The sequence below is a fragment of the Eumetopias jubatus genome, unplaced genomic scaffold (assembly GCF_037043125.1).
Source record: "Eumetopias jubatus isolate StellerSeaLion01/CBP00866 unplaced genomic scaffold, mEumJub1_p1.0 scaffold_4, whole genome shotgun sequence".
NCBI classification, from domain to species: Eukaryota; Metazoa; Chordata; class Mammalia; order Carnivora; family Otariidae; genus Eumetopias; species Eumetopias jubatus.
The window spans coordinates 43,214,786-43,231,959 of NW_028274810.1; the positions used below are offsets into that span (position 1 = coordinate 43,214,786).

The 17,174-nt window shown below is 44.0% G+C and overlaps 1 protein-coding gene across 1 annotated transcript in view; it reads right to left on the reverse strand.

Annotated features, from left to right (window-relative positions):
• Positions 1 to 17,174, reverse strand: part of ST6GALNAC5 (ST6 N-acetylgalactosaminide alpha-2,6-sialyltransferase 5) — a 167,902-nt gene that overhangs the window by 12,725 nt on the left and 138,003 nt on the right. Inside the window, exon 3 of the mRNA XM_028102380.1 lies at positions 5,655 to 6,064. Within this exon, the coding sequence (XP_027958181.1) occupies positions 5,655 to 6,064 (410 nt within the window). The remainder of the gene's footprint in view (positions 1 to 5,654; positions 6,065 to 17,174) is intronic.

Sequence of the window (17,174 nt, forward strand, 5' to 3'; positions counted from 1 at the left end):
AGCCTAAGGTTAACTGTGGAGACGTGACATCAAGGTCTAATTTGACCCTGTGAGAATGACCCAGTCTACCATGCTTTGCTGCTGTGGATATTAATTTCAATTCTTAGGGGGTTGCCGCTTTTGCTTTTTTTCCAGTGCTTATGGCATGCCTCATTAGCCAGTTTCAAACACCTTATCCCCAAGGTCAGACTGTCTGACTTTGTCTGGCCGTAGCACCGTATGTGATGTGAATACCAGAGTTGCTGAAAAGCTTTTCCTCTTGTGCTGTGTAGCACCCCTCTTTGAGAAGGAAGAAGGCTTTTTGTGAATCAGTTTGCATAATTTCCATTTCACATATGGGCCCCCAAAACCCCATAAAAAACCCAAAAAAGCAAAGAAGCATAATAAGGAGTCCTTTATTTTGTCAAATACCTGACAGGAATGGGTGATGTAGTCATGCCTGAGTTCGTGGTTTCCACTTTGTAGTTCTTAATCCCTTTACTCATTTTAGCTTTCCATTCCATTGTCCCCTGAGCCAGTACTAGCCCAGGAAGTACATTTTAAAAGCTCCTAAAGGTGGGAACATCATGGGTTTGTATGTTGGCTGTTCTATCACGGGCCGTCTGAATGACCTAAGGTGGGTTATCGCTCATCTCTGAGCCTGGATTGCCCATCTATCACGCAGGCCTGGGAAGCTCTATCTTCCTGGGCTACTCTGCCAACTAAATGAGAGAACACCATAAAAGGAATCCAGTGTGGTGTGTTGATACATCGAGACCCCTTCCTCCTCTCTTGGTTGCCAGATTGGAGCAAATGAAGCAAATAATTCAGCCATTACTTTCAATGTTTTCTTTTTTGTTGTTGTTGTTGTTTTTTTAACATCCCTGAAGAAGCTGATATCTTTCCAATACGCAGCTACTGACTCTGGTGTAGGATCCACCATCAATCATCAGGGCAGTAAGTATGAATTTCTGGAGCCTCCAGCCTACATAGCTATTAACAATCCTCTTCATCCTCACCAAGCCTGTGTATTCATAAGAACTCTGGGACTTAGGGAGCCTGGGTGGCTCAGTCAGTTGAGCATCTGACTCTTGATTTTGGCTCAGGTTGTGATCTCAGGGTCGTGAGAGCGAGCCCTGTAACATGCTCTGTGTTGGCTGTGAGCCTGCTTGGGATTCTCTCTCTCTCTCTCTCCCCCTCCCCACCCCTCTCTCTAAAAAAAACTCTGGGACTGAAGGAGGTGGGGCAGAGCAAAGCTAGCTGACTGGGGAAGGAGGCGGGGAGAAGATTTCTTGCCTCAAGTTAGATTCTGTCTTCACCTCTGGGGCTGTGACAGTGCAATGGCCCAGTGTTCTTGACTCACACTGGGTCAGTGAATAACTGGGAGCTGGTGAGGACCAGGAAGAGACTGTGTCCCTACGCTTTTAAGTTGTCGGAAGTGCCGAGAGGGCTCTCCCAGTGGCAGAAACTCCCCGTTCCCTTAGCTCACCACTATCTAAGGCACAGCCGGAAGTCCAAGAGGGCGTGGCTCTACAGAACGAGGTTTCATGCATAAAAATGGGGGAGAACGCAGAGTGAAGGACGAAAGAAACTCAAGTGAAGAGTTCTTTAAAGTGCCACTTGCAATTCCCCAGACTCCTTAAATAAGAGCCTTTTGGGGTCACATGCTATCAAAATGCAACTGCCTCGCGCTGTCTTTCTAAAAAGATTTGAACTCTTTTTCCAACAAAGGAATATCTACTGTTTTTACACTTAATCAGCTATAACGAAGGAATATGAAGAGCTGTCATGTGCTTATTAGGGAAAATTATCAGATATTCTTTTATATGATGAAGTAACACACTGAGCTGATAATTCTATAGTGCACACTAAATTACAATTAAAGGCCTTTCTGCTCCACCAGAATCTCATTTATAATCTCTATGGAAATATTCTTCCTGCAGTTATTTCATTTATGCTTCCTTTATCTAATTACTTTAATATTGGTTCTGAATCATATTTTCCTAATATACCCTTATTCAATTAGAAAGTTATTTTCAAGTACAGTTACTTTCTAATATCAAAGAATACCACTTGGCCATCTCTGTCATTTGTCACGCTTCTTAATTGCTGATTCTTCCTGAGCCATTTCTCCCCCCTCCACTTTTAAGTAGGGTGAAACTTCTATAAATCAAAATCTATTGAATTATCCTCTTTTTTTCCCAAAATAATAGCCTGAAATGAAAGTCCTGATCATGAGATGTACAAAATTAGACATTCCACATTTTGTGTACCTGTAATACATCTTCCTGTTTGGCTGTGTTTCAAGAAAAGCATACAGAGAAGAAATACTCCTGGACCCCCAAATGTCTTGTGTTTTAATTTTCAGAAACACGTTTGTTCTAAAGGGCTATTTCTGACTTGGTTCTATTAGTTTGGAGTAGTCAAGTTAAGAATATGGACACATGAGAATATTGAGCCAATACAATATTAGCCTCTTTAAGACAGTTTCTTAAAGGTAAGAGGCACAAAGTTTCCAGAAGTGAGACTGTAGTTTGGCACCCTACAAATCCATAAATGTGATTCCCCTGAAAAGGGACTGTATGGATCCTTGTGGATGGGTGTTTGCACGTGAGAAGCCCAGTAGCCAGTCCACGAAGACTTGGTTCCCTCTACCAGCTGGGCTCACCAGGGAGACAGACCCACTGAACAAAGTTTTCACTGGTCAGAATTTAATAAGCTTAGTGAACAGGATATGTCTCCATGTGAGTGTGTTTCCTAAAGATCTAAGTGACCAAAGGATGGAATGACTGGTCTCCAAGTTATCAACTTAAAATGATCCCTTAAGAAGATCCAGAGCAGTGTGTAGTTATCTTAAACAGCTTAGACTGCAGCCGTGTTTCAGGAATTCTTAAATTTAGCATACAGCCATTAAACTAAAAAGAGGGAAAGTGTTTTCTATTGAAGAGTGTGGCTACTTATTTCAAATTTTCCAGCCAGCAAAAATGAAACTGTAAATAACTCCTGTCATTCTTCTTCCCTTACTCTGCTGGTTAAATAACTCATCAAATGAGTGATAGTCTCTCTAGTTTGTGGTTTTTACAGGGCAGTAAGTAATTGGATTTCTTGATGACCAGGATCCCCTATGTGATCTACTGGCTGGGCTAACCACAGAGTCCTCTGGGCCTCTAGAGAAGGAGGCCACAGGGCCAGCAGCCAACTCCTCCCTCTTCTGTCCACAAGATGCCATGCTCACCCTGGCCTGGACCTGCTGCCAAATGGTCCCAAGATTTCCAGAATTTAAAAAGAAAGGTCTTTCACACAAAGAAGTTGGGGCAAAGTTTTGGTCTTTCTCTAAGACCCTGTTCTCTGATAATGAGCTGCCCAACCTAGGCTAGCCATGGATTTAGTACTTTATGTTCTTCATTTCATTTATCATGTCGCTTTTGTTTTGAGAAATCAACCCAGCAACAGTTTTTGTAAGAGAAGGGAGTAAATTACATCATTAAATGTATATTAATTATAAAATTACATGTTTTAGAATCAAGGAAACAAATTTAATCAGCAGACCAGTCCTATGAGCCCAGTCACTATGCCCTTTTTCTCATGAGGTCACTGCAAGGTTAGGTAACTTGTCCGAGGCCGCACAACTAGTGAAGGAGAGTCAAAAGTCCAGCCTCGAGCTGTGTATTTAGATTACTTTGCACCGCGCCTTTTGATACCTAGCTGTCCTTTCTTTTTCACCTAGGTTGGGCCAGCTAGTGGCCTTTTGTCTTGGCCTCGTCAAGGGCCACTCCCCCCACTGCAGCCAGCACATTCTCTCACCTCCGAGCCCTTGTACCCATAAGGAGGTTTCCCTCTCCTTCCCAGCTTCTTCTTTACCTGGATAAATACTTATTGGCCCAGGACTCAGCTTAACTACATTCTTTTGAGAAAGCTTTTTCCTCATTCCCTTATATCCTAGACAAGCGCTTTTCCCAAAATATTTTGACCTATAATGAGAAATACATTTTACATCATGAGCATATATACATATGTGCATGTGTATGGTTTTCATTTCATTTTATTTTTTAAAGAGTGTAATTCAGGGGTGCCTGGCCAGCTAAGTCTGAAGAGCGTGTGACCCTTGATCTCGGCATTGTGAGTTTGAGCCCCACGTGGGGTGTAGAGATGACTTAAATAAATAAAACTTAAAAAAAATAAATAGGAGCACCTGGGTGGCTCAGTCGTTTGAGCAACTGACTCTTGGTTTCAGCTCAGGTCATGATCTCAGGGTCCTGAGAACGAGACCCGTGTCGGGCTCCACGCTCAGCAGGGAGTCTGTGTGAGATTCTCTCCCTCACTTTCCCCCCGTGTCCTTCCACCACCCCCATGCACACACCCCTTCTCTCTCTCAAATAAATAAGTGAATAAAATCTTTAAAAAAATGAAGTGTGTAATTCAGTGTTTTTTTTTTTTTTTGTATATTCACAAGGTTGTGCAATCATCACCACTAATTCCAGAACATTTTCATTACCTCAAAAAACCTTATAGTGTATTTTTATATGGGATGAAAGCTGATATTGATGGTTCGATTCCATTCCATTCCATCCTATTTCACTGCATTAAAAAAAAAAATCTTACAGGGCGCCTGGGTGGCTCAGTCGTTAAGCGTCTGCCTTCTGCTCAGGTCATGATCCCAGAGTCCCAGGATCGAGTCCCACATCGGGCTCCCTGCTCAGCGGGAAGCCTGCTTCTCCCTCTCCCACTCCCTCTGCTTGTGATCCCTCTCTCGCTGTGTCTCTCTCTGTCAAATAAATAAATAAAGTCTTTAAAAAAAATCTTAGTTACTGACTACATTGATTTCATGTCCCATTACTGAGCTGCAACAGATAGTTTGGAAAACTTTGCCTTAGACTATGGCAGGCCCCCTGTCCTGCACGTCACAGCACCATTTTCTTTCACTTGCATGATGCTTACACCCTGGTGAATATTTGCCCACCTGGTAAAACTTTATTTTTATTTTTTAAAAGATTTTATTTATTTATTTGATGGAGAGAGACACAGCGAGAGAGGGAACACAAGCAGGGGGAGTGGGAGAGGGAGAAGCAGGCTTCCCGCGGAGCAGGGAGCCCGATGTGGGACTCGATCCCAGGACCCTGGGATCATGACCTGAGCTGAAGGCAGACACTTAACAACTGAGCCACCCAGGCGCCCCCCGGTTAAACTTTATATTCCAGGAAGTGAGGGCCTATCTCTGTCTTGTTTTCGACTATATCCCCAGTGCATGCTGCAGTGGAGGGGTAGGTACTCAATAAATATCGGTGGACTGAATACATGTTTGCTTCGAAAAGGAAGAATAAACCCATACCCTCCGTGTGTCAGTGTTCACACAAGTAAAAGGAAATGCAATAAAACTATTATCTTGCACTTACTACCAGGGTAAACCAGCAGCTGTACAACCTGTTCCTCCAAAATAGGGCCTTGGCCTCAAATTATCCACACAGTGTCTCAGTGCTTCATTCACTTTGTCTTAGAAATTCAGTTTGAGCATCTGGGCAACTAGGACCCCCTCGAGGCGGGCTCTATCAATGGCATGAGCAGTGGGGCCACCACAAAAAGCCTTAGCCAACGTTTTGCTTTGGGTGACTTGGCCAGAGAGGACATGTCCTCGCCCTTCCCTGTGGCCCTGCCCCTCCCCAGCCCGCGCCCTCTACCTGTCTTTGCCAGTCTCCTGCTTGAAGAGCTCATCGAACTGCAGCATCTTGTGGCGCGTGGTCATGAAGGCCTTCAGCCGTGGCAGCACCTGGCTCAGGAGTTGCAGGTTGTTGTAGACCTGGCCCTTGCCGTCCCTGCGCATGTAGCTGCTGGGGCCCCAGAAGATGAACACGGTGCCCTGGCTCACGTTGAGCAGGTCGTGGCGGTTGCGGAGGATCCTCTGGATGCTGGAATGCGCAATGACCCTCAGGCTGGTGCGATTGCCCACGTCGCGCCCGTAGCCGCGCGTCGGGGCGTCATTCATGCGGATGACGCACTCGGTCTGGTCGATCTGGGGGCCTTGCCGGCTACGCAGCAGGTGCCCGGAGCTGGTCACCAGGGCACAATCCCTGCAGTGCATTTTTAGGGGCTAGAAAGCAGAGGGAGAAGGAGGCCATCAGCAGGCCCCCCTCACTTGGCACCAGCGGGTCATTTCGCTGCCGCAGGAGCCTGCCAGCGCCCCCTCTCCTCCCTCCCATGCCAGCATCTATCCCTTCTGCTGTGACCCATCAGCCCTTCCTTACATTCTCTCCCATATCGGTTACAAGGAGCGGATGACAAGACCGACCTGTCAAACCCTGGGCTCTGGGCTTTACTGATACTAACTAACCAACTCCCCATATCAACCCGGCGAGGTCGCTGTCACAGCCATTTTCCAGAGGGGAGTTCTCAGGCTTGGAGATGTTAAGAAATCTGCCCAAGGGTGCATAACTAGCAAGTAATGAAGTCACGCTTTCAAACCCAGGTCTTTCTGAATCCAAAGTGACCCCCAAACGAAGTAGAGCTATACCACCAGTTGCTGTGACATGAGCTTGGAAGCTCTTAACTCACCTTATTGAAAGTTCAGCAGTATCAATATTCTTGGCTGTTGTACGAATATGTTTATCCTAAATAAACATCGCCTGAGAGTCACACAGGGGAAGACATGCACGTTGTAATCCCTCGGGTGCCATAACTTTGAAATGACAACGAGGATGGTTTTAAAGAGAGAGGGAGTGAGACTGAGTTGGTCCGTCTTCAAAAATGTAAAAAAAAAAAAAAAAAGCCTCAAGCTCAGAGCCACCGACCTCACCCAGTGAACACGTGCCCCTTGGAAGCCCACCAGGGACAACTCCAAAGACAACGCTCATTTCAACACCTTGAACCAATGATTTGCTTTCTGAACACCTATGTTCCCACACATTAAACATTCCCCTGTTCATGTATAATGAGAAATATCTCTTAGTTGCTGTTTGAAGATATTGTAATTAGGGCCTGAGGCCAAGGCTGGCAAATGCACAGGCAAATGACAATCAAGAATGGTTTGAAGCGAAGTAAGTCAACCAGAGAAAGACATGTATCATATGACCTCACTGATATGAGGAATTCCTAATCTCAGGAAACAAACTGAGGGTTGCTGGAGTGTGGGGGTTGGGAGGGATGGGGTGGCTGGGTGATAGACTTTGGGGAGGGTATGTGCTATGGTGAGCACTGTGAATTGTGTAAGACTGTTGAATCAAAGACCTGTACCTTTGAAACAAATAATACATTATATGTTAAAAAAAAAAGAAAAAGAAGAAGATAGTAGGAAGGGAAAAATGAAGGGGGGTGGAATTGGAGGGAGAGATGAATCATAAGAGACTATGGACTCTGAAAAACAGAGGGTTTTAGAGGGGAGGGAGGTGGGGGGCGGGTTAGCCTGGTGATGGGTATTAAAAAGGGCACGTACTGCATGGAGCACTGGGTATTATATGCAAACAATGAATCATGGAACACTACATCAAAAACTAATGATGTATGGTGATTAACATAACATAATACAATCAAAAAAAGAATGGTCTGAAGGAAAGTTGCATTGTTACCCGTGCCCCAGAGCCTCTGCCTTTCCTCCCTGCGAACACTGAACCCGACACACTGGCTCCCTGCGTGGTCTTGCAAAGTAGGAGCCAGTTTAGTGCTTCTATTTACTCCGGTAGTTTCCTGAGCCATAGCTCTGCCTTCAGAACCAGACAAGGGCACCTGAGGACAGCCACCTTCCCTCACTGTATAGTTGCCGAGGGCACCAGCTCTGGGGCTTTCACGACGGGTCCAGCCTTGTCTCCGGTACCTATTAGCTGTGGGACCTTGGCAAGCCACTGACCTGTGAGACTCTCAGGTTTCTCATTTCCAAATGAGGGTAATGAATGCCCCAATCTATCTTGGTAGAATGAAAATGTACACAGTATTAGACCAGGCCATTCGAAATTGACAGTATTTGAACAATAGCAATTGCAGGGGGTTGAACCCAGTGTTTACATAGGATCATTGGGTAATGAGACTGTCATTGGGATTACCTGTCAGAGTGGAGTGAGTGCAGGCACTCACTAAGTCAGTACTGATCACTTCGGGTTGATAATTGACATGTAAGCTTATGAAATGGAGATTCTACCATTGCAAATTCTCATCATTCATTTGACACCCAGTTACTCTTAGGTAACAGACACTATAATGGGCAGTAAGAATGCAGATGGAATGCAAAAACAGAAACCCTTCAAAGTTTATACTTTAGTGAGGGACAGTGGGTCAATCAAAACGTGCAATAAAGCATGAGAGGATGAGGCAGGGGACTGCGTGAAGGTCTTAGTAAAGGGGGCTGCTGAGAGCACAGCAAGGCGGTGGGCACAAACGAGAGAGAGGCCACTTTTGCTAACGGTGATTAGATGCCTCCATGGGCCAGGCACTGTGCTGAGCTTTTTATGTAATTGCATTAGTTCTTCAAATAACCCCATAAGAAAGGTATTATATTGAGGGTGGAGCAAGATGGTGGAGGAGTAGGAGACCTGGATTTCGTCTGGTCTCAGGAATTCAGCTGAATAGGGATCAAGCCATTCCGAACACCTACGAACTCAACAGGAGATCGAAGGGGAGAGTAGCAACAACTCTCTGAACAGAGAAGCTACCACTTTCTGGAAGGTAGGACGTGCGGAGAAGTGAATCCAAGGCGGTATTTGGGAGCATAGACGGCGGGGGAGGGGGCCTCCATCAGCCGCTTCTGGCAAGTGCTAGAGCCGTGGAGCACAAAATCGGACCTTTTAGAAGTCGGCTCCGCTGAGGGACGTCGCTGCAGTGGCTAAGCGGGGGGTGGAATCCTCCCGGGACGTGTGGTCTCAGGACCTTTGGGGTCACAGAAAGACCAGGGGTGCCTGAGTGCGGCAGAGCTCCCAGGTATCAGAGTGGGGAAGCTGGCTACAGAGACGGAGCTGAGGCGCGGGCTCTCAGCTCGGGGTTGCCATAAACTGTGATCCGCGGCCCAGTCGGGCCACTGCTCCTCCAGCAGGGACCCAACAAACAGCAGAACCGGGGAGACTCCCCTTCCTCCCCCAGGAGGAGCGGTGCGGAAGCGCACCGCAGGGATCTGCTGGGTTTGGAGACTCCACACGGGGTCGGGTGCCGGACATAGAAACGCTCTATCACAGGCCGGGTGAGCACGGAGTGCGGCTGGAGACCGGGGACACGGGAGTGACTGCTTTTCTCTGGGGGCGCACTGAGGAGCGGGGCCCCGAGTTCTCAGCTCCTCCGGGCGGAGATTGGGAGGCCACCATTTTCACCCTGGTCCTCCAAAGCTGTACCGAGGGCTTGCAGGGAACAAAAGCTCCCGAGAGCAAACCCGAGCAGCTTGCTTAGCCCGGACCGACAAGGGCGGGGCAATTCCGCCTCCGGCAAAGACATTTGGGAACCACGGCAACAGGCCCCTCCCCCAGAAGATCAGCACGAACAGCCAGCAAGCCAAGACCAAGTTTACCGATCAAGGAGAACGGGAGAACTCCAGCGCTAGGGGAATGTTGCACATAGAATTCATGGCTTTTTTTTACCATGATTCATTTGTTCATCAAAGTTAATTTTTTTAACTGTTTTTTTTAATTTTTCTTTTTCCCTTTTTCAACCAACATCTTATCAATCCCTTTTTTAAAAAAAACATTTTTTATTTTTCATTTTTAGAGTCATATTTTACCCCTTCATAGTAGTTACCCTTATTTTTGGCATATATATATAAGTTGTTCTCTCTTTAAAATTTTGAGATAGTTTCCTCTAACAGATCAAAATATACCCTAAATCACTAGTGTATGGCTTTGTTCTAGTCTCCTGCCTGATCACATTCTCTCCCTTTTTTCTTTTTTTTTTTAAATCTTCTTCTTTCTTTTTTCAAACAACTTATCAATTCCTTTTATAAAATCTTTTATAATTTTCATCTTTACAGTCATCTTCCATCCCTTCATTGTATCAACCCTTATTTTGTACATATATGTCTTTCTTCCTTTAAAATTTTAGGAGGCACTTTTTTCTAACAGACCAAAATACACCCAAAATCTAGTGTGTGTCATTGATCTATGCACTAGCCTGATCATATTTGATCATATTCTGCTTTTTTTGTATTGTTCTGTTTTTGTTTTTATCTTTTTTTTCCCTCTTTCTTTTTTCTTTCTTTCCCTTTCTTTTCCCCTGGTTTCAGGTCTTTTCTGATTTGTATACAGTGTATTTGCTGGGGACGTTGTTAACCTGTTAGCATTTTGTTCTCTCATTCATCTATTCGCCTCTGGAAAAAATGACAAGACGAAAAAAATCACCCCAGCAAAAAGAACAAGAGGTAGTACCGTCAGCCAGGGACCTACTCAATACGGACAGTAGTACGATGTCGGACCTAGAGTTCAGAATCATGACTTTAAAGATACTAGCTGGGCTTGAAAAAAGTGTGGAAGTTATTAGAGAAACGCTTTCTGGAGAAATAAAAGAACTAAAATCTAACCAAGTCAAAATCAAAAAGGCTATTGATGAGGTGCAATCAAAAAATGGGGGCACTAACTGCTGCCTCAATAAATGAGGCAGAAGAGAGAATCAGTGATATAGAAGACCAAATGATGGAAAATAAAGAGGCTGAGAAAAAGAGAGATAAACAACTACAGGATCACGAGGGCAGAATTCGAGAGATAAGTGATACGATAAGACGAAACATTAGAATAATTGGGATCCCAGAAGAAGAAGAGAGAGAGGGGCAGAAGGTATATTGGAGCAAATAATAGCAGAGAACTTCCCTAATGTGAGGAAGGAAACAGGCATCAAAATTCAGGAGGCACAGAGAAGCCCTCTCAAAATCAATAATAATAGGTCAACACCCCGACATCTCATAGTAAAACTTACGAGTCTCAGAGACAAAGAGAAAATCCTGAAAGCAGCTCGGAAGAAGAGATATGTAACTTACAATGGTAGAAATATTAGATTGGCAACAGACCTATCCACAGAGACCTGGCAGGCCAGAAAGGACTGGCAAGATATCTTCAGAGCAGTAAACGAGAAAAATATGCAGCCAAGAATACTATATCCAGCTAGGCTGTCATTGAAAATAGAAGGAGAGATAAAAAGCTTCCAGAACAAACAAAAACTAAAGGAATTTGCAAACACGAAACCAGCCCTCCAAGAAATATTGAAAGGGGTCCTCTAAACAAAGAGAGAGCCTAAAAGCAGCATAGATCAGAAAGGAACACAGACAATATACAGTAACAGTCACCTTACAGGCAATACAATGGCACTAAATTCATACCTTTCAATAGTTACCCTGAATATAAATGGGCTCAATGCCCCAGTCAAAAGACACAGGCTATCAGATTGGATTAAAAAACAAGACTCATCAATATGCTGTCTGCAAGAGACTCATTTTAGACCCAAAGACACCCCCAGATTGAAAGTGAGGGGGTGGAAAACCATTTACCATGCTAATGGACACCAAAAGAAAGCTGGGGTGGCAATCCTTATATCAGACAAATTAGATTTTAAATCAAAGACTATAATAAGAGATGAGGAAGGACACTATATCCTACTTAAAGGGCCTATCCAACAAGAAGATCTAACAATTGTAAATATCTATGCCCCTAACATGGGAGCAGCCAATTATATAAGGCAATTAATAACAAAAGCGAAGAAACACATTGACAATACAATAATAGTGGGGGACTTTAACACCCCCTGACTGAAATTGACAGATCATCTAAGCAAAAGATCAACAAGGAAATAAAGACTTTAAATGACACACTGGACCAAATGGACTTCACAGACATATTCAGAACATTCCATCCCAAAGCAACGGAATACACATTCTTCTCTAGTGCCCAAGGAACATTCTCCAGAATTGATCACATCCTAGGTCACAAATCAGGTCTCAACCAGTACCAAAAGATTGGGATTATTCCGTGCATATTTTCAGACCACAATGCTTTGAAACTAGAACTCAATCACAAGAGGAAAGTCGGAAAGAACTCAAATACATGGAGGCTAAAGAGCATCCTACTAAAGAATGAATGGGTCAACCAGGAAATTAAAGAAGAATTAAAAAAATTCATGGGAACCAATGAAAATGAAAACACAACTGTTCAAAATCTTTGGGATACAGCAAAGGCAGTCCTGAGAGGAAAGTATATAGCAATACAAGCCTTTCTCAAGAAACAAGAAAGGTCTCAAATACACAACCTAACCCTACACCTAAAGGAACTGGAGAAAGAACAGCAAATAAAGCCTAAACCCAGCAGGAGAAGAGAAATGATAAAGATCAGAGCAGAAATCAATGAACTAGAAACCAAAAGAACAGTAGAACAGATCAACGAAACTAGGAGCTGGTTCTTTGAAAGAATTAACAAGATTGATAAACCCCTGGCCAGACTAATCAAAAAGAAAAGAGAAATGACCCAAATCAACAAAATCATGAATGAAAGAGGAGAGATCACAACCAACACCAAAGAAATACAAACAATTATGAGAACATATTATGAGCAACTCTATGCCAGCAAATTAGATAACCTGGAAGAAATGGGTGCATTCCTAGAGATGTATCAACTACCAAAATTGAACCAGGAAGAAATAGAAAACCTGAACAGACCTATAGCTACTAAAGAAATTGAAGTAGTCATCAAAAATCTCCCAAGAAACAAAAGCCCAGGGCCAGATGGCTTCCCAGGGGAATTCTATCAGACATTTAAAGAAGAATTAATACCTATTCTCCTGAAACTGTTCCAAAAAATAGAAATGGAAGGAAAACTTCCAAACTCATTTTATGAGGCCACCATTACCTTGATCCCAAAACCAGACAAAGACCCCATCAAAAAGGAGAATTACAGACCAATATCCTTGATGAACATGGATGCAAAAATTCTCACCAAAATACTAGCCAATAGGATCCAACAGTACATTAAAAGGATTATTCACCACGACCAAGTGGGATTTATCCCTGGGCTGCAAGGCTGGTTCAACATCCGCAAATCAATCAACGTGATACAATACATTAACAAAAGAAAGAACAAGAATCATATGATCCTCTCAATAGATGCAGAAAAAGCATTTGACAAAGTACAGCATCCTTTCTTGATCAAAACTCTTCAGAGTATAGGGATAGAGGGTACATACCTCAATATCATAAAAGCCATCTATGAAAAACCTACAGCGAATATCATTCTCAATGTGGAAAAGCTGAGAGCTTTTCCCCTAAGGTCAGGAACGCGGCAGGTATGTCCACTCTCACCACTGCTATTCAACATAGTATTAGAAGTCCTAGCCACAGCAATCAGACAACAAAAAGAAATCAAAGGCATCCAAATCGGCAAAGAGGAAGTCAAACTCTCACTCTTTGCAGATGATATGATACTGTATTTGGAAAACCCAAAAGACTCCACCCCAAAACTGCTAGAACTCATACAGGAATTCAGTCAAGTAGCAGGCTATAAAATCAAGGCACAGAAATCAGTGGCATTCCTATACACCAACAACAAGAGAGAAGAGAGACAAATCAAGGAGTCGATCCCATTTACAATTACACTCAAAACCATAAGATACCTAGGAATAAATTTAACCAAAGAGGCAAAGGATCCGTACTCAGAAAACTATAAAATACTCATGAAAGAAATTGAAGAAGACACAAAGAAATGGAAAAACGTTCCATGCTCATGGATTGGGAGAACCAACATTGTGAAGATGTCAATGCTACCTAGAGCAATCTACACATTCAATGCAATCCCCATCAAAATACCATCCACTTTTTTCAAAGAAATGGAACAAATAATCCTACAATTTGTATGGAACCAGAAGAGACCCCGAATAGCCAGAGGAATATTGAAAAAGAAAAGCAAAGCTGGCGGCATCACAATTCTGGACTTCCAGCTCTATTACAAAGCTGTCATCATCAAGACAGTATGGTACTGGCACAAAAACAGACACATAGATCAATGGAACAGAATCGAGAGCCCAGAGATGGACCCTCAACTCTATGGTCAACTTATCTTTGACAAAGCAGGAAAGAATGTCCAATGGCAAAAAGACAGTCTCTTCAACAAATGGTGTTGGGAAAATTGGACAGCCCCATGCAGAAGAATGAAACTGGACCATTTCCTTCCACCACACACAAAAATAGACTCCAAATGGTTGAAAGACCTAAATGTGAGACAGGAGTCCATCCAAATCCTAAAGGAGAACACAGGCAGCAACCTCTTCGACCTCAGCTGCAGCAACTTCTTCCTAGAAACATTGCCAAAGGCAAGGGAAGCAAGGGCAAAAATGAACTATTGGGATTTCATCAAGATAAGAAGCTTTTGCACAGCAAAAGAAACAGTGCACAAAACCAAAAGACAACTGACAGAATGGGAGAAAATATTTGCAAATGACATATCAGATAAAGGGCTAGTATCCAAAATCTATAAAGAACTTACCAAACTCAACACCCAAAGAACAAATAATCCAATCAAGATATGGGCAGAAGACATGAACAGACATTTTTCCAAAGAAGACCTCCAAATGGCCAACAGACACATGAAAAAGTGCTCAACATCGCTCGGCATCAGGGAAATCCAAATCAAAACCTCAATGAGATACCACCTCACACCCGTCAGAATGGCTAAAATTAACAAGTCAGGAAATGACAGATGTTGGCGGGGATGTGGAGAAAGGGGAACCCTCCTACACTGTTGGTGGGAATGCAAGCTGGTGCAACCCCTCTGGAAAACAGTATGGAGGTTCTTCAAACAGTTGAAAATAGAGCTACCACATGATCCAGCAATTGCACTACTGGGTATTTACCACAAAGATACAAATATAGGGATCTGAAGGGGTACGTGCACCCCAATGTTTATAGCAGCAATGTCCACAATAGCTAAACTGTGGAAAGAGCCAAGATGTCCATCGACAGATGAATGGATAAAGAAGAGGTGGTATATATACACAATGGAATATTATGCAGCCATCAAAAGGAATGAGATCTTGCCATTTGCAACGACATGGATGGAACTGGAGGGTGTTATGCCGACTGAAATAAGTCAATCAGAGAAAGACATGTATCATATGACCTCACTGATATGAGGAATTCTTAATCTCAGGAAACAAATTGAGTGTTGCTGGAGTGGTGGGGGGTGGGAGGGATGGGGTGGCTGGGTGATAGACATTGGGTAGGGTATGTGCTATGGTGAGCGCTGTGAATTTTGCAAGACTGTTGAATCACAGAACTGTACTTCTGAAACAAATAATGCAACATATGTTAAGAAAAAAGAAAAAGAAGAAGATAGCAGGAGGGGAAGAACGAAGGGGAGTAAGTCAGAGGTGGAGACGAACCATGAGAGACGATGGACTCTGAAAAACAAACTGAGGGTTCTAGAGGGGAGGAGGGTAAGGGGGATGGGTTAGCCTGGTGATGGGTATTAAAGAGGGCACATTCTGCATGGAGCACTGGGTGTTATGCACAAACAATGAATCATGGAACACTACATCAAAAACTAATGATGTCATATATGGTGATTAACATAACAATAAAAAATAAAAAAACTGCTCCTACAAAAAAAAAAAAGAAAGGTATTATATTATCACCCCTATTTAACTAATGAGACTGAGGGATAGAAAAGTAAGGAACTTGCTCAAGGCTATACAGTTAGGAAGCGGTAGAGCTGGAATTCACACCCAGGAAATCAAACTGCAGAGCCTGTGGGATTAACCATCACAGCATCACGGTGCAGTAGAATAAATCAAACATGTGCCATGAGATGTTTTAAGTCATTGTCTCCTTCCCTTCTTTCCTCTCGCAACCCCAGAAGCTCAGTGATGCTGTTTCTTAACCAGTAGTGTTGTGTTTGCTTTTAGGGCATTGGGCTGGCTGGCTGGAGTAAAGTGACAAAGGTCTTGCATCTAATACGTCCATTCTTTGGAGCCCCATTAATAGCAGACCCACGAATGAATGAAGTGAATGAGAGTAAAATGTACTTAAGACCAAATCTTCCTGGGGCGCCTGGGTGGCTCAGTCGGTGAAGCGTCTGCCTTCAGCTCAGGTCATGATCCCGGGGTCCTGGATCAAGCCCTGTGTCAGGCTCCCTGCTCCATGGGGAGTCTGCTTCTCCCTCTGCCTGCCACTCCCCCTGCTTGTGTGCTTGCTCTCTCTCTCTCTGACAAATAAAATCTTAAAAAAAAAAAGACCAAATCTTCCTTTTGAGGAATAGCCACATTACAGTTGTGTAGAATCCCCTCAGGAAACTCCTGAAACCTGGAGTTGGAAGCCCTTCTGAATCTCCTGAACAAACTGCTGGGGGTGAGGGGCAATTTCATGGGCCAAAGGATGGAGGAAATACTTAATTTTCGTTTTTCTGATTTTACCTGCACATTCCACACAGAAAGGATGAAGAGGGGAAGTTAAACGATCTGTTCAACCATGGAGCTCCTTTCAAGTCTCAGGCACTGAGCTTGGTGATATAGATAAAAAGATCTGGTCCTTCCTCCCAAGGGGACACACAATCTAAGGTGAGCGTGCCCCCAGATAAGCAATTACAGGACCATGGAGTAAGTGCTAGAATGCAATTAGGCACAAGGGACCAAAGGTGAGGGAACATCTGGAGGAGATGGAGAGGAGGGGGACAGCCGGGAAAGGACCATGTGATGGACACCAACAAATGACATGACTGTAAAAAAGAGGCAGTGGTTGATGGGGTCACAAGACAGCAGAGGACAAGTGAAACCAGACTTGGCAAGTGTTCTCTGGATTTGGAGGCGTTGGCCACAAGACTCCCAGTTGAACCGAAGGGGCAGAGCCTGAGCTCGGTTGCCTGGGAAGGAAGTGGAGGAGGGAGCTTGGTGGCAAGGACGGATGGAGGGTCGATGGTGGGGTAGGTGGATCCTCAGGGCAGACTGGGACACTCAGGGTGACCAAACCACCCGGTTTATTAGGGGTTGTTTGGGTGTCAGCATGGAAAGTCCCGCATCCTGGGAAACCTCTACTTGTGGGGAAGCCCACTAAAAAAATGTCCTACAAGATCGACAGGGGCATCGGCAAATACCATGTTACTCAGTGAGGATTAGGGTCAGGAAACCAGGGTCTGAATTTTTTAAGTCAGGTCCTTAACGTTCTCACCCATAAAACAAAGAGGAGATCAACTAGATACTTGTGGCCACATGACATTCATTCGTTCATTCATTTAAAAGACACTTGCTGAGCACTCAATACCCGTGAGGTA